This window comes from Daldinia childiae, assembly GCF_008694065.1.
Source record: "Daldinia childiae strain JS-1345 chromosome Unknown Scaffold15, whole genome shotgun sequence".
Lineage (NCBI taxonomy): Eukaryota > Fungi > Ascomycota > Sordariomycetes > Xylariales > Hypoxylaceae > Daldinia > Daldinia childiae.
This window is the reverse complement of record NW_022984656.1, coordinates 241443-257102: the sequence shown is the minus strand read 5'-3', so window position 1 is coordinate 257102 and position 15660 is coordinate 241443. Positions and strand designations below refer to the sequence as shown.

General features: G+C 42.5%; 2 protein-coding genes across 4 annotated transcripts; one reads left to right on the top strand and one right to left on the bottom strand.

Annotated features, from left to right (window-relative positions):
* Window positions 1-1123: 1123 nt before the first annotated feature.
* GL218_09002 (putative phosphotransferase enzyme family protein) lies at window positions 1124-1804 on the top strand (the record flags this gene model as incomplete). Its single annotated transcript, XM_033585821.1, has 1 exon — window positions 1124-1804. One exon carries the CDS (start codon window positions 1124-1126, stop codon window positions 1802-1804), a length of 681 nt encoding a protein of 226 aa, XP_033439996.1.
* A 416-nt stretch (window positions 1805-2220) lies between these two features.
* Window positions 2221-12134, bottom strand: GL218_09001 (Sulfite reductase [NADPH] subunit beta; the record flags this gene model as incomplete). 3 transcript variants are annotated; one of them, XM_033585818.1, is made up of 6 exons in its annotated part: window positions 2221-2471; window positions 4132-8500; window positions 8563-8712; window positions 8975-9083; window positions 10774-10966; window positions 11510-12134. In XM_033585818.1, the coding sequence occupies 6 exons, from the start codon at window positions 12132-12134 to the stop codon at window positions 2221-2223; spliced, it is 5697 nt and encodes a 1898-aa protein (XP_033439999.1). The 3 variants fall into 3 exon arrangements, with proteins under 3 accessions (XP_033439999.1, XP_033439998.1, XP_033439997.1); XM_033585820.1 differs by lacking the exons at window positions 8563-8712; window positions 8975-9083; window positions 10774-10966; window positions 11510-12134 and having other exon boundaries at window positions 4132-6700; XM_033585819.1 differs by lacking the exons at window positions 8563-8712; window positions 8975-9083; window positions 10774-10966; window positions 11510-12134 and having other exon boundaries at window positions 4132-5575.
* Between the last annotated feature and the right edge of the window lie 3526 nt (window positions 12135-15660).

Sequence of the window (15660 nt, the reverse complement as noted above, 5' to 3'; positions counted from 1 at the left end):
CATTTATAAGAGGTATGTAGTGAACATTCAGAAGTACAAATACAAATCCACAGCAATTTTGTTATCGATTCCGAGCATGCCGATTCATAATTCCTCCGTTTTCTATAATACCTGATACCTAAAATTATTGGCACATCCGAATGGGTGAATCAGTACCTTACCTTCCACGTCACCTTGAAAATAGGGGTGGTCGTTTTCTAGGCTTAAAGCCACAAATTCCTAGTACCCATGATCATATCACAGGTGCTTCAGTACCTAATGAATGGATTCTGATCCCTAATAGAGCGATCCTACCGTAATATTGAGTCTGGAAGTATACGCCCCGTACCTTAAGGGTACCCAGGAGGTACATAATATATGTACTCTATACAAATCTATACCTGCTCCTAGCAACTAAACTTTCTAACATATAAGAAGAATACTCATCACCTAAGTCTATTTCAACAGATTTGTTCTAAAATTCGTCTTCATTTCCGACGACGACCATCCCAAATTGTCACGTGACTTTTACACCGTATTTTCATCCCCCCCCCTTTTGATTTCTTCCTTCAGAGTTCTTCTCTTCTTTCGCATTTTCACTCGGCATCGAAATACTACACATAGGTGGTATATACTGACGCTTGAATTCACATCACGATAACCACACTCCTATCATAAAAAAATGCCACCCGGCGCCGGCGCTGTTGTACAGATCCTTGACGATATTCTCAGGGCCCGCATGTTGAACGAACGTGACAAGTTTATCGCGTCAATTTCAAAAGACCAGATATGTAAATTGGCATCATCATATCGTGGCAATGAGCCCTGCCACCACTTCACTGAGCCCAAACGAGGCAGCTACAACATATGCTTTTTTGTTGCCTTTGATGATGGAGAGAAGTGGGTAGTGCGCGTCCCTCTTGCGCCTTGTTTGTCATTCGAGCCAAAGAGCAAGATTGAAAGCGAGGTCGCTACAATGCAGTATGTTTCCGCCCTCGATATCATTTCTTAATATACCTATTTTGCTGCATCAGATTAACATTGGCAGGGTTGTGTCTGAAAGAACGGATATCCCAATCCCGAAAATCGTGGGGTATCAGTTAGGTGAAGGCTCGGAACCGCTATCGGGTTCAAGGTGTCCAAAATGGTCATGTCGATCGATATCAACACGCAGGCGAAAGAAGGATTCGATCCATACACCATACGGGACTCTTTCTATGGTAATCGAAACATATTAACGTCTACCAACCTCTACACGTCGATGCTCCTAGACCTTGCTGATAACGCATTCGCTAAAAGTCGAAACAGCGTAACCGAAAGCGAGTATGATGGTGCTGACCGATTGTATCAGCTCCACCTCTTTCGCAGGCATGTTAAGAAATGGTTAGATCCTTCCCTTGACGAAGGTCCATTTGTTTTGATCCATGGTGATCTTCAGCCTTATAACTTGATTGTCAACGAGGAGATGGAAGTCACCTCTGTTTTGGACTGGGAATGGAGTCGTATCGTACCCCGACAATTCTTCAAGCCACCCCTCTGGCTTTCTAACCATATACCTCCAACGCTAGCCTTCGCCTTAGTCTACAAATCACTGTACCTCAAGTCCTTTGACAAATTCCTTGCCATAACGAGAACGCTAGAGCAGGATATGTACGGCAATGAGCTACTATCAAACGAGTGGACAACGGAAAAATCAGACAGAGGGTTCCTTATATCCAACGCCCTAGAGAGTTGGACAGAGATAGACTATTTCGCTAGCCGATATCTCGACGACATATATACTACCAGAATAAGAACTTGCAGGAGCGTGTATGGGCATTTATAGATGACAACCCGCACCTCAGAACTTTCATCAAGAAGAAATTAGAGGAGGCTGGCTTTCATGAAGGAGTTGGAAGAGATGTAGCAATAAAATTGTTGAATACGGAGAGCTACTCCCTATATTTTGTTGGTATCATTTAAATTATTTGTAATATTGAATGAGTATGTATCTAATCTATCAAGCCAAGTGCCTATCTTAGGCAGAATATCAGCCTCCAGGGTTATCGAATTCTGTCTTTAAATATGGATGTGCAACTAGTCTAGTAAAGGAGAGATGAAAAGTTGCAGAACGAGCGTGAGAAAGACAGTCCACGTTCTTTAAAGTACCTTTCAACCACGTTATGAGTCGCCAAAATGTCAACATAGCCCTTTACGTTAATGCGATACTTTTTCTCAGGAATAGGGGCTATCGTGTACTCCTTACTTATCTTCCAAGTTGGGGAATAGTTCTCGTAGTTCCTTTAGTTCCTTCTCGATATCATCCATTTTGGTTTTGATGTCTTCGATTTCGGATTTGGCATCTTCAATGGTCTTTTGGAAATTACTGCTGGTTGGTTGCCCATTCTTCCTGTGCATTCTTGAACTGTCCGAAGATGAAGTCAATTGCTTTTGGGCTTTCTCGTCGATAGACGCTTGTAGTTCGGCCTGGACAACCTCGGCATCTTCAAGTTCTTTTTTTAGGCTACTGTAGAGTTACAATTTCTCCTCCAACTCTTTTTTCGCCTTGTCACTAATTTGGGACATATTGTAGACTTTTGTTGGATAGTCCGTACGTATAAAGAAGGGAAGAGCAAAAATGTATAATTTATAGGGATGTGACTGAGAGATGGCTTTGTTCAGTTTGATTCGTAAATGACGATGAGATTATAAGACTTAGTCCGAAGAATACGATGACCTTTTATATTCAGAAATCTTGTACAAATTGCTTCGTAGAATATCTAGTAGGTATCGATATTGACATTAAATGGCATGTACAAAGAGTCGAATTGCATACCTACTTTTGAGGTATAGGTATTACACCCTTTGTGGTGGCGAGATAGGATTTATGTCGGCAACCAGGAATGGTAATATTAATACAGTATCTTCCTAAGTTCGACGCTGTTGGAAGTAACTTCGCCATCAATATTGTCTATGATTGATGCAAAATATATTAACTTACATACTTAAACTACATACTTACATTAGCGCGTAAGAATCCAAACCGGAAAACTAGGCTTTGACGATCATTTCCTGACTGTCATTCGCTGCTTAACACGATCCGTGAATACTTCTCTCTCCTTACCACTAGTAATTAAAGGTATTTACCATAATAGTTTAGTAATGATCCTTCTTTAACTCTGATTTTAAATCTTGATAGCAACCCCCCACGTCTCAAGTCACAGCTGCCCCGTAAATACGAGGAGCATCCCTAATACGAGGTCAGAGTCTCGGATTTGTCACGATTCTCGATAAGACAAATTTTAATTCTAGTTGAGACTTCATAAAATTACTTTTATACAGCTCGGGTGGTCGAATATGATACGAAAGTGCTTATTTTGGTGGACAGCATTTTCCGGTCTTAATTAAAATAGAAACCAGAGTAGATGCGCCGAAACCGTCCTGAGTGTAATGTTACATATATCTCGACTTTAAAGTACCTGTTATGAAATTTCCTAGCAACACTGCCTAATTCTGCTTCTATTGATTTGATTTGGTATTTGATAGCTGAAACACGCACTGTTGCGGGATCGAACTGCTTGGAGTAGTTGGTGTCTTCATTGTCAACCCATATTCCAACACCAGACTCCCTTTAATTGAGTGGTTGCTACTGACGGCAAGTTATAAATCGTATACCTAGAAGGTAAGAAAGTGGTGGATAGGATACTACCCTGCGCTAAGATCCGAATGCACAGTAATGTGATAAAATGAGAAAAGTTCGGAGTTACCAGAGATTGTGATAACTTCGTATATCAGCATAATGTTTAGTTATTCATAGCACTGGTTGGTAATCGATGGAAGAGATATAACGATACATCAGTATTGTAGAGATTTGGTACTCGTGTCAATAAAAATGTCATTCGACCGCTAGACTCATTTGAGACACATTCAAACTGGATCTTAGACTTCGGATTCCTTAAAGGTCCCTAAGTTCAGGTATAGTTAGGTACCTAATATATCAAAATAAAAATATATACATGATTCCTCTAACGCCACTCCTTGATGCAATGCTTATATGATTCATGCTCCAATATTTTAGATAATAGAAAAAATCATTCGTCTTCGAAGTCTTCTTCGGCAACCTAGAATACGTTAGAAAAGTGTAATAATAACTGGTGTGATGTATTAACTTACGTTGTTCGTGGAAATCCTGCCCTCCCTTGGTAGCTACGATGACACCTACTCGAATACAGAAGTCGCCAAAGTGCTCGCCTTCCTCGCGTTCCAATGCATAACGCTTTAGTAATGGCTTCATTATAGCCAATATTTCATCTTCCTTGATGCTTGATCGGTATAGCTTATTCAACCGCTGCCCATGGTATCCACCACCTAGGTACATATTATAGGCACCATAGGCTTTGCCAACGAAGGCAACCTCTGCCAGCCAGGGTCGAGCACAGCCGTTCGGGCACCCTGTCATTCGCATGACAATTGACTCCTTTCCTAGCCCGTTCTCCTCGAGGCAACCCTCAAGTTTAGTGATGAGTTCGGGTAGGTAACGCTCACTTTCAGCCATAGCGAGACCACAAGTAGGGAATGCGACACAGGCCGAGGAGCTGAGACGCAGTCCAGAGAACTGAACATTGTCTAACTTATACTTCTTTAGAAGTTCCTTCATCTGCGGAAGATCTTCGTCTGTAACGTTACTGAGGATCAAGTGCTGATTTCCCGTCAATCTGAACTCGCCCTTGTGGACCTTGGCGATTTCGCGCAAACCAGTCTTCATCTGGAAATCAGCAGTGTTCTCGATTCGGCCGTTTTCGATAAAGAATGTGAAATGGTTCATGCCAGTCTCATCTTTTAGCCAGCCGAATGTATCAACGTTACTCTTAAAGTGGAATTGACGTTCTGGCTCGAATGACTTGCCCCATAGGGCCTCGACTTTAGAGCGGAAGACGTCGACGCCGAGATCGTCGATCGTATACTTTAGTCGAGCATGCTTTCGGTTCTTGCGATCACCATGATCCCTCTGCACTAACATAATCTTCTCACAGGCAATATGAATTTCATCAGTCTTGACGAAGCCCATCATACGACCGGTCTGGGGATAGGTCTTCTTGTTATTGTGGGTTGCACCCATTCCTCCTCCGGCAAGAACGTTGAAACCTTCTAACTGGCCATCGTCACCTTTAATAGCAATAAGGCCTACATCATGAGCATAAACATCCGTATCGTTGTGCGGTGGAATGGCGATTGTGATCTTAAACTTTCGAGGGAGATATGTAGGTCCGTAGAGAGGTTCGAAGTCCTGGACTGCGTTACCAGCAACCTGCGTCTTCTCGTTATTGTCATCAGTAAGCCAGATCTCGTGATACGCAGTAGTAGAAGGTAGAAGGTGGTCGCTAATCGTCTTCGAGCAAGCCCAGACTTGCTTGTGGTACTGGGACTGAGTAGGTAGAGAACTGCACATGACGTTCCTATTGACATCGCCGCAGGCAGCAATGGTCGTCATTAGAGACCTGTTTATAGCTTGCATGGCCGGCTTAAGCTTTCCTTTCACCACGCCGTGGAATTGGAATGTTTGTCTTGTAGTGAGCTTCATGGTCTCGTTTCCGAGACTCGTGCTAATGTCATCCATCTGGATCCATTGCTTTGGTGTAGACACGCCACCGGGCAATCTACAACGGATCATGAACGAATAGGCAGGCTCCAACCCCTGGGTTTTTCGCTCATCACGAATATCTCGGTCGTCTTGCATATACGTGCCGTGGAACTTTGTAAGCTGCTGATCGGAAGCAGAGATAGCTCCAGTAGTAGTATCTCTCAAACCTTCTACGATAGTACCTCTGAGATAGTTTGAAGCTAACTTGATATCCTCGTTTGTTAAGGGTGCTGGTTCCTCTGGTAAACCTTCAACATTTGCAACACCGAGTGCTTGCCATATTTGGGGTTCCCAGAGCGCATATCCAGTCTGGTATCCATCGGGATCTTGGTCATCGCCTAGTCCTACTTCAGAGAGTTTCTTGGCGCCAAAATTCGCGAATATTCTATCAAGGTCTTTGGCAGGCTTGTTGTAGTAAACTCTATCTTCTTTTCGTGGCCAATAATGCTTGTCTCCGAGACCGAAAATCGAATAGTTTACTGACGCGAGGTCTAGATCGGTATTATCTTTGATAGCATCCCAGAAAGGCTTGCCGTTCTGTGGGAATTCTCCTTGGCCAGCTGTAGAAGTGATAAGCACAATGTTTTCTTCTTTTGGTAAATCTTCAACGGGGTAATCCTCCATCGCCATCACAATAGTCTTTAGGCCCCTGGCGCGACCTCTGGTCCCAAGACGCTTGGCCAACGACTGCGCATTTCCATTGTCAGAGGCAAATAGAATTGTAAGAGGTGCGCCGAAGAGACCTTCTAAAAGCTGATTGTACGCATCTCGAGCCTTTCGCTTTTGCTGCGCGCGAACTTCTGTGCCAAAATCCTGAGATAAACTTGCAGCAAATACTGGTTCACGCCTCATCAATTGAGTTAGTTTATTATCTCTTGCCAAAAACTCTTTCAGCTCGTTCTTAACCCGCTCGGAATCCAGAGAGAAGTTAGGTTCTCCCTTATTTTCGTTCTCGGGGTTCCACCGGTACAGAGGCCAGTAGCCGAGGTCTACTGCTTTCTTAGTCTCTTGTAGAACGGTCAATGGAGAGTCGTGCTCGCCAAAGTATGGCAGGTAAGCAAGTACAACTGAAGGACCATTGAATTTATCGGCTTCTAGCATAGCTTGAAGGACTTGGGTATATGAGCTGTAGACAGCAGTTGATGCAACGTAGGCATTACCAAAGTTCATAGCATATAGACCGATATCCTTCTTTCGCCTCTCGGCATCCGCTGCAGCTCGTTCGGAGTAAGGAGTCGAGTCGATGATGAGAATATTGACATTCTCACCAGACGCAAGGACATGATGTACACCAGAGTTACCAAGATCATACGACCAAGCGTCAGACCCGACGAGCCACAAAGACTCTTTTCGGAATAGACCTTTGCTTGACAGAAGTTCACGCGCAATTGAAGACCCATCGGTCTCAAGTCGAGCAATTACATCGTCCGCAAGCTCTCCAGCTTGTTTAGCATCCTCGGCATTCGCAGCCCACTTTGCCAACCAGTTCACCGGAGCTTCAGTAATGAAAGACCCTGTGCTCGCGGCTAGTTTGGCCTCCTTGATAAATCTTTGGCGGTGCTCCTTTCGAGCTAGGAGAGAACCAAATCCGAATTCTGGACTAGCTGCTATTGTGGACGAAACACCAGCATTGTTAGAATTGAGGGCATTTGCTATGAAAGCTCGGTTGCCAAACAATTGATCGAGTATTTTCGTGTAGGCAGTCTCTAATTTCGGTTGCTCTAGATCGTAAACTTTTGTGTCCTCCGGACCACTCGTCTTCCCTACTTCCAAGTTTTGCAGAGGCTTCTCAGAAGCAAGGTTCTGGAAGATGCCTCTCAAGGCCTGGTGGATCGTATCAGGGGTGATATAGCCTAATTGATGGCCAACAACAGTCTCAACGCCGCCAAAGCCACTTTTTACTGATGTTAGAACATCAATTAATAAAGGTCCCCATTTCGTCGTCTTTCGTGAAATCTGTTCTAAGACAGCGATGCGTTTCACAGATTTTGGAATAGCCTCAATCAGCTTAGATCCTAGCCAAGGGCGATATAATCTAGCTGTGATTAATCCAGCCTTGGCGTAGATGTCATCTGGTTTAGCCGCATCGAGTGCCTCGGCGAACAGACCAGCGTCAGAACCGAAAACAAAAATTGCCTTCTCTGCGGTTGCCGGACCAGACCACTCAAAAGCATTGTAAGAACGTCCGGTGGCAGCTTTGAGCTGAGCCCATATTGAGGTAACGTATTTATAAATGTCTTCAGACGTAACTAGGGGCGGTGCAGCATCAATTGTCGTGGCTGAAGATACACTCGGGGGAGCGCTAGAGTTGCTTTGTTGGCTAGATTTGTCTGAGGCTTCTGAAGAAGCTGCTTTGGAGACAGCGCCAAGAATAGTCGAGTCTGCCAAAGCGTTATGGGTTGCACTCGGTCGTCTTTCGGGCTGCTCTGAAGCATAAACAACTCTTCCATCGTCGGCGTATATACCGGACTCCGAGACAGAGCTTGCTTGGTATCGGCGAACATCGTCCAAGTTTAACAAGTCTCGGATTGATGCGGCATCTTCCGTGGCGATCGGTTTATCATGAGAACAGGCGCTCGGATCAAAGAAGTGGATAACACCCTTTCCAGAACGCACGGCTAAAGCATGAGCTGTAATAGCCATGTCCTGTGCTTCCTGGAGCGACTCGGATTGCAAGAATGTCCATCCTGAATTCCTGATAGCAGTAATAGAAGAGTAATCGGGGAAATTAGCCGGGTATAGAGCAACGTGGATGACGACTGGATAGTTTGCTAGCTTATACAGATGCGCAATGGAAGGGAGGAGAATAGTTGATGTGGTGGTTACAGAGGTGAGGCGGCCAGAGCGAATTGGAGCAAAGACGGAGAGGAGGGGGTCGTTGTTGTGTCGAATGGATTGTATCTATATAGCCATTAGGTCAATTAGTAGGTCTTATGAGTTATATTTATAATATTATAACATACTTCTGGCACGGAATCCTCTGTTTTAGTGATCAGATTGGGGTCTTTTCTTTCAGCATATCTCTTAAGGTGGGAAGAGAATGTTGAATCTTGACCCCGCGATGGCTGCACAGAGACAATGACATCACTGACAAGGTATGCGATTCGCGCCCACTATAATAGTTAAGACAATTAGCCATTCTGGAGTCTTGACTTATAAGATTTGAATAATCTTATAGTAATTGGAGCAAAAGCAGTAGTATAAATTGTCATGCTGTGAATGCTGTAAGAGGTGAAATTGGGGGGAATTGGTTGGAATTGGTTGGATGGCGGGGCACATTTGAATAAATGTTAAGTAGTACAAGAATAATATGTGTATAATAATAGAGATAATTAATAAAACAAATTCATATTAGAACTTTGCAAGTTTACTTACCTGCCTCTTCAGGCGTGCGAATCTGGATATTTTGCGTCGCCATGTCGGACCCTGATTTTGAAGCAGAAGAGTCTGCTTTTCCAAAGAGAAACGACATGATGGCGCCCCTCTACATATAAAATCGAGCCTGGCTACCTGGGTATACGCTAGAAATAAATTTTCCCCGGCATTGAAAAAAGGCGAAGTGGGAATTCTAGACGATGGCGACAACGCAACTAACATAATTCAATAGTTCAGACCCCGAATGTGGAACTTTTTATGGCCCCGCAAATGCAATTAGTCCGTCATTCACTGCAATCACGCAATCGCTTTAGCCTTGACACTTTCCTAAACTCTACCAATAGCCATCGACATTTTGTCAGAAAACGCCATCGTTGGCCAACCAAATCCCCGGGTTATACCTCGCATCATCTCGAACCGGTAATCGGGCAACCCCATATTTCTACAACCAATCAGCTTGAACTCTTTAGCCGTCAACGCCAAGAGGCCGATAGCCGCATGCATATTCAACTCATCAAAGCTGCTAGTTATTAAGAAAAACATGCGAGCATCATCCCAATTACTATCTTGTTATATATTTCTTTTCTAATGGAATCATATCTTTGCCGGTGAACTGTCCGGTATTAGTAATTACCTTCTCTGTTAGCTGCCGTGTTATTATTTATATCTCCTTGCCGATAGCCGTAACAATTACACGCAATAATCATAAGAGTCCTTATAACTACATGATTCTTTGACATAGTTAAACATACATGATTTAATAGTATACTTCGTAAATAGTGCATATCACCTTTAAGTCTCTTAAATTGGGTTCCTTCAAAGTGGTCTTTTAAAAATATCATTAATAACTACTATACGAGGAGTATTAAAAAGCTTGAACAAACTATAATTGAACTTCAAAATATTATTTATTATCAGATATGTATATTAGCCAAACACCACGTAACTCAAAACCCGAAGAATCTCTTAACGGATAAAAATCGGCGTTGAGTCAAATACTTCGAGATACTTGCCTAGGTAATTGCCTATAACCAATACGACAATAGCAACCGCTGTCATATTGACCACATGAGCAAAAGACATCTTGTAATGTCACGATTTTCATTACTTAATATATGCGACAGGTACCTTGCAAGGGACTTACGTAAAAATATCATTAGTCATATAAGGTGTCAAAGATATAAGTGTATAATAATAGCATTGATAAAGTTATAAGTTCGAGTTCGAGTTTTACTACGTATTAGGTAGTTTAAAGATCGCCTTATACGAAGTAGTAGCTTCGCTGATTATGTAATATAGTAACTTAAAGTCTATATAACTAGCTCTGCGACAAAACGTTTAAAGCTCAAACTATGTATAATAGGTCCTTTACAAGGTCAAAGGTCATATAAATGTATTAAAAGTATATAATTTTAAATATTCGAAACTTAATACCAATATAATCAGTCATGTTGATCAAGGAAGACTTATATTACAATTCCCGTGTCGATATTAAGTATGTGCTTTTTGATTCCCCAATTCGCCCCTGTGGGACCAACAGCAATGGTTAGAGTATTATCATGTGAGCCATTAAGTTAGATATGTAAGATATCCCACTTTGTATTGCTACTATAAGTTGCAATGCATACTGTAAAATAAAGAGACACCCCTACACCATCGCATATACAGAAACCTATATTACCATTGTCATTAATTCAATTCCGACGTTTATAAAATAGTTCCCCATACATTTGTTTTACTACTCCCTGGATAATTCATCTTCAGAATCTTCATCAAGTGCTATTACTCCATTCACCCACTTGTATATTGGCCCGAAGTCCACCGGTTCTTTGTCGCTCTGCTCATCTTCCAATGGCTCATCAGGATAGTAACATTCATCGACAATGTTATGCGTGAAATTTTCTTCTACTTGCTCATGGGCCCACCAGAAGACCTTTTTGGTTGCGTATTTTGAAATACGACAAATTGCCTCCATATCCTCCTCATCCACTACTATTTTGTCATCAACGCTTATGTTTTCCAAGGGTAAAGGCATCGGAGATTCAGGGTTGCGTGGATACTTGGTATAACCCATGTCTCTAATAGGTTTAGGAACAAGCCATGTCCAATGTTGGTATTTCCAGCGGTGTGAGCATCTGAGGTGGCTTTGTAACTCCATATCGACGTCCTTGGAACACATAAATCCAAAAGGGGGCCACGGGTTACCTGTAATCTTATGGTAAGACTCCTCGTCCGTATAGTTATTACAGCAGTCGTGACGCAAGCGCCAAACACTGGCTCTAGTAACTGTATTATCTTCTCGTAGATATGGTCCCTGGTTTTCGAGATCTAGAAATGACTGAGAAATGCCTGTCCAAGGGGCTGTCTCCTCCCATTTAATCGTATAAGTATCACCATACTCGAGACAAGCGCGAAGGGGATATCTCCAATTACACAAGGCAACACCGAGCCACAAAGGCGCCGCTTTTGTACTAGACAGAACTTTCGCTAGCAATTCGTAGTCTCTCGATTCGTAGATTGGATTAAGTATCTTACTGATGGCCCGAGTCACGGCTCCTGCAACGTTGCAGTCAATACCCGGCTCCCAAACTACACTTTCCAGGCAAGCATCGAAGGTGTGGATGGAAAGGCTGAGTGTCATGAAATAGCTAAGTGACTCGAAATGGGGAGGATAGATATCGTATGATCCAGAGAGATTTACGGATGGAGGTAACGAGACTGCGGGTAAAGTTATTGTGGGAAGCACCGCATTCGTAGAGTAGAAGCTGCGCGACGGGAGAACGAGCGCCGCTGCAAATGCCGCAGAGTTCTGATCTCCCAGGCCACAGGCGGCACAAAACCGAGCTACATAAGTGGCAGCTATGGCGGCCATTGGCAGTTCCGCAAGTTCCGAAGCAACTCCGCTCCCGACAATCTCTAGTGAGCCAACGTCTTCAAGTAAGATTGTCCAGGGTAAATACGGACCTCGTTCCTTTTTGCCTAGCTGAGGCTTCCTAGGTGTGCTAATGAGTTTCCACCAGGCTACTTCCTGGTCTGTCGCATAAGAAAGTTCGATACGTCGCGGCGGATCCGACGAAGCACGCGGAGAAGAATCTCGTCGGAGGTTAGACTGAAGATATTTCAAATTCAACCGACGACCTTGCCGTTCTGCAAGACTCATATCAAGAATGTATTGCCCAGGCGAGAACAAGAAGAGCTAATCCATTGTACTTAGAAGTTTTCCATGTTTGGAAACTTGCTTCGGTGGATAAACTGCACCTGGTGTACTGTGGTCGCTGTAGGAAGAGTTTTTGGGTTGGGTTCTGCTTCTGTCGAAAGTCACAACTCTTATTTGGAGAGTTGTCTTGATTTTGCCAAGTTGAAAATCCCTCAAAAACGCCCAGTTGCTCGGAATACGTGCTGGCAGTGCGGGTATTCGAACCAGAAGACTGTCTAAATCATGCGCGTGTAAGAGGTTGTCAACAGGGGTGGAATTGGCATGATCAAGAGCCTTCTTCCAACGTCGAAATGTCCTACGGAAAATTGTTTCTCGTCGAGGATCATCAAACGCTTTTCTCGGGTCATTGTAGATTGTGTCGGCGTGTTCCATTGTCGACCTCGAAGCCATTATTTAAGAAGTTTTTGATATAGTAAAAATAGCTAATTGATTGATAAGTAATGATTACTTGTTTATTTCATTATTGATTCGATGATAAGTAGTAAGGAACTTGACGGTATCTTGTCTTTTTCTTTTTTTCAATAACAATAACGAGAATTTTTTTTTAAACAAACTCAACCTTTTTATGTGTAATGATTGTAATGAACTGAGTGAAGGCTACGGTTTCTATGTCGTGCAAATGGAGATGTTCGAACGTCTGGTTAATGAGAATCAAGTCCTAAATTTTGGCGGTGAAGGGTGTCTCCCTTTCCTCATGCAATGTATGTACCTATATACGGTGCTTTTAGCACTGTATGACCTTAGCGAAGGCGTTCTCCCTTTAATAAAAAAACCCTGCATCCTCGTACCGTCCTATATCTTAGGTAGGTATATCTACATCTAGGTAGTAAGTATACCACCGAAATGTGATAAAAGAAGAATTTAATAGAGTACTAGGCACGAAATAGATCATCAGTCAGATGTATAACTATCCGAAGGGGCTTGGAAGTCGGACCGGGTCTCGTATAGATATTATATTAAGTACATTTAAGTGCCTAGTTATAATGTAACATATTAAAATGATCTTAGAAGTTTAGACAAGGGACTAAATAGGCACCTAGATTTTTATAGCCCCAATCTAAATCGGGACTCTCAGGTTATCTCAAGGCTAGCGATTGTTTTCTAATGCGGATAATGTATTCCCTCTACAAACTTACAAAGTATTATCTTTTGTTTACACATAGCTTTTTCATATCTATCCATCCCACACCTAGAAGTAGCAACGTACATTTTATTCGTAACAAAACTTCTAAGAGCACACTGACTTCTTGGAAATTTGCTAGAAACTCGCAAGATCCTGACACACATTAATACTACCTCCTATTCCTTCATTTTGCCCATCGTCGACGTATTACCCTTCCACGAAGGATCGAAGACGCCAACGCCGAGGCTAGGTTAAGACTTGATAAATAAATTGGTGTGTTTAATCATTATTGTAATAAACAGTATATGTAGTTAAATAGTAGATTCATTTCATTGCTGCCTAGAGGTAGTGTACCTAGGTCCATATATATGTGGGAATAGGGGGCTTCCCGTCCTCTCCATATTTAGGTATATTTTACGAGTCCCTATAGGTAGCCATTAATAACAACATAACTACTAAAGTCTCTTCTAAGCTAAAATCTCTTATAGTAATAGCCATACTGAATATATCATCTACATCCCCATTGGTCCATCATGAGTGTCTGGTAGTTGGGGTGTTAGATAATTACGAGACCTTTAAATATCTCATAGCGTGGCTAGAGCCAGGATATTCCAGCCACAAATCGACTAGGTACTCGATGAGGGGTAAATCAATAACCTACATGTACCTACGTACCGAGATACTGTTAAGATAATACTCATACTTTTGCAATAGGTTCCTTAGCGTAATAAGTAAAGGTTTAACTTAGAACTTCGCGTAGAAAAGAAAGAAGAAAACAAGAAGAAAAAAGACAGGGGTCACATTTCTGCTTCTTTAACGGTTAAACATCGTGAACATTGGCTATGGCTTCACAGTGCTCATTCTCTACACATGACGCAAGAGAATCTATTAGAAAGACCGGCGCTTATATCGTGAAAGATGCATCAACAGGAGATCGGGTTGCCTGCTTCGTGAAAACGCTACCTTTCAGATCCCCAGAAGGCTTAGAGTTCTGTGCCGAGAATAGCCTTCTTAACAAGGTCAGCCCAACTAGTCTCTGTATGTAACAGTGTCTCGTGTGCTTCAGGACATACGGACTGTAGTCGAGTCGAGCGTCAATCAACCTCACTGGGGGCTCGCTAAGATATACCGTGGCGATGTACTTCCTTCCGATCAAGTCTACTTCTTCTTCAGTGGACCCGATATACAAGTCATTTTCATCCTTCTATGGTCTCCCGGGTCGCAGTTTCTTTTATTCGAGGGCTCCCACGAACAAGAACTACGGGATAAAACCATGTGTGACTTTGGTATTCTTACATTATCTCGTGACCAAATGAGTAGAGAAGGCATCACAGAAGTCTTGGTTGATATGACAGAAGGTGGATTGTAAGCTTGATACTAACCCTGTTTTGGTTCTGGAAACTTACCTTTCATAGTGCACTTATAGACGGTCGAGTTGGCTGGACAATTCTTAAAGGAACAAATTGCCATTGGTTATGCATCAGAGGCAGAGATCCGTTACTGGGGAAAGATGAAACTTCGCGATTCTGAAATTCTCAAGCAAAAGGTTGATGAGTTGAATTCCCGTGGAATCAAAACAAACTTTATATTCGTAAACCCCCCTAGGAACGGCTCTTGATATGCAATCTATTTATAAAAAGCTCTGGTTACATGGATGCTGTATGTTACAATTTTGCCTAGGTTACATGCACGGTAAGGTGTTGTGTCCATGTGTGAGGTATTTAAGCATAGACCGGACAATTTAGAAAAATTGCAGGGTATACTCACACCCTTCACATTTACATAGGTAGGTAGTCATTCGTTAGAAATTATAATTAACAGGCAAAGGCACTTTAGCCCATATAGGCATTACCCGTAAAATACGTAAGTGCGTGTATTAATAGTTCAATTTGGCTTAGGTACTTCTGCATAAACCAGTATTTAGATATTAGTTTACATAGAAAATACCTCCTACCTCTTACTCCCAGTCTTTTCTTATTCCCCCCTATTTTTAATATTTTCCAATGCCTCAGCAGATTTGAACCCATAATAGATATATAGTTCTCAGCCTTCCATTTACTAGGTTGGCTTATGTTACAAAGTTCAATAAGTTAGGTATATAATAATTTGACCCGGCCTAGATTGCATATTTGTCATCAAGCTAGTAATAAAAAATGAGGTGGAATGGAATTCTTCTGTGGTGTCACACAGCCGATACGTACTATTTGGGCTTGTAGATGAAGCAATATTAATAAGATTAGGTACTTCACATTGATGACTTGGCGGATATGTGGCTGGTGCTGAGGCTTGCTACGTACATGGTACTGAGGTACCTAGCACAGCTTACATAAGCTAAGTGCCCGAGTT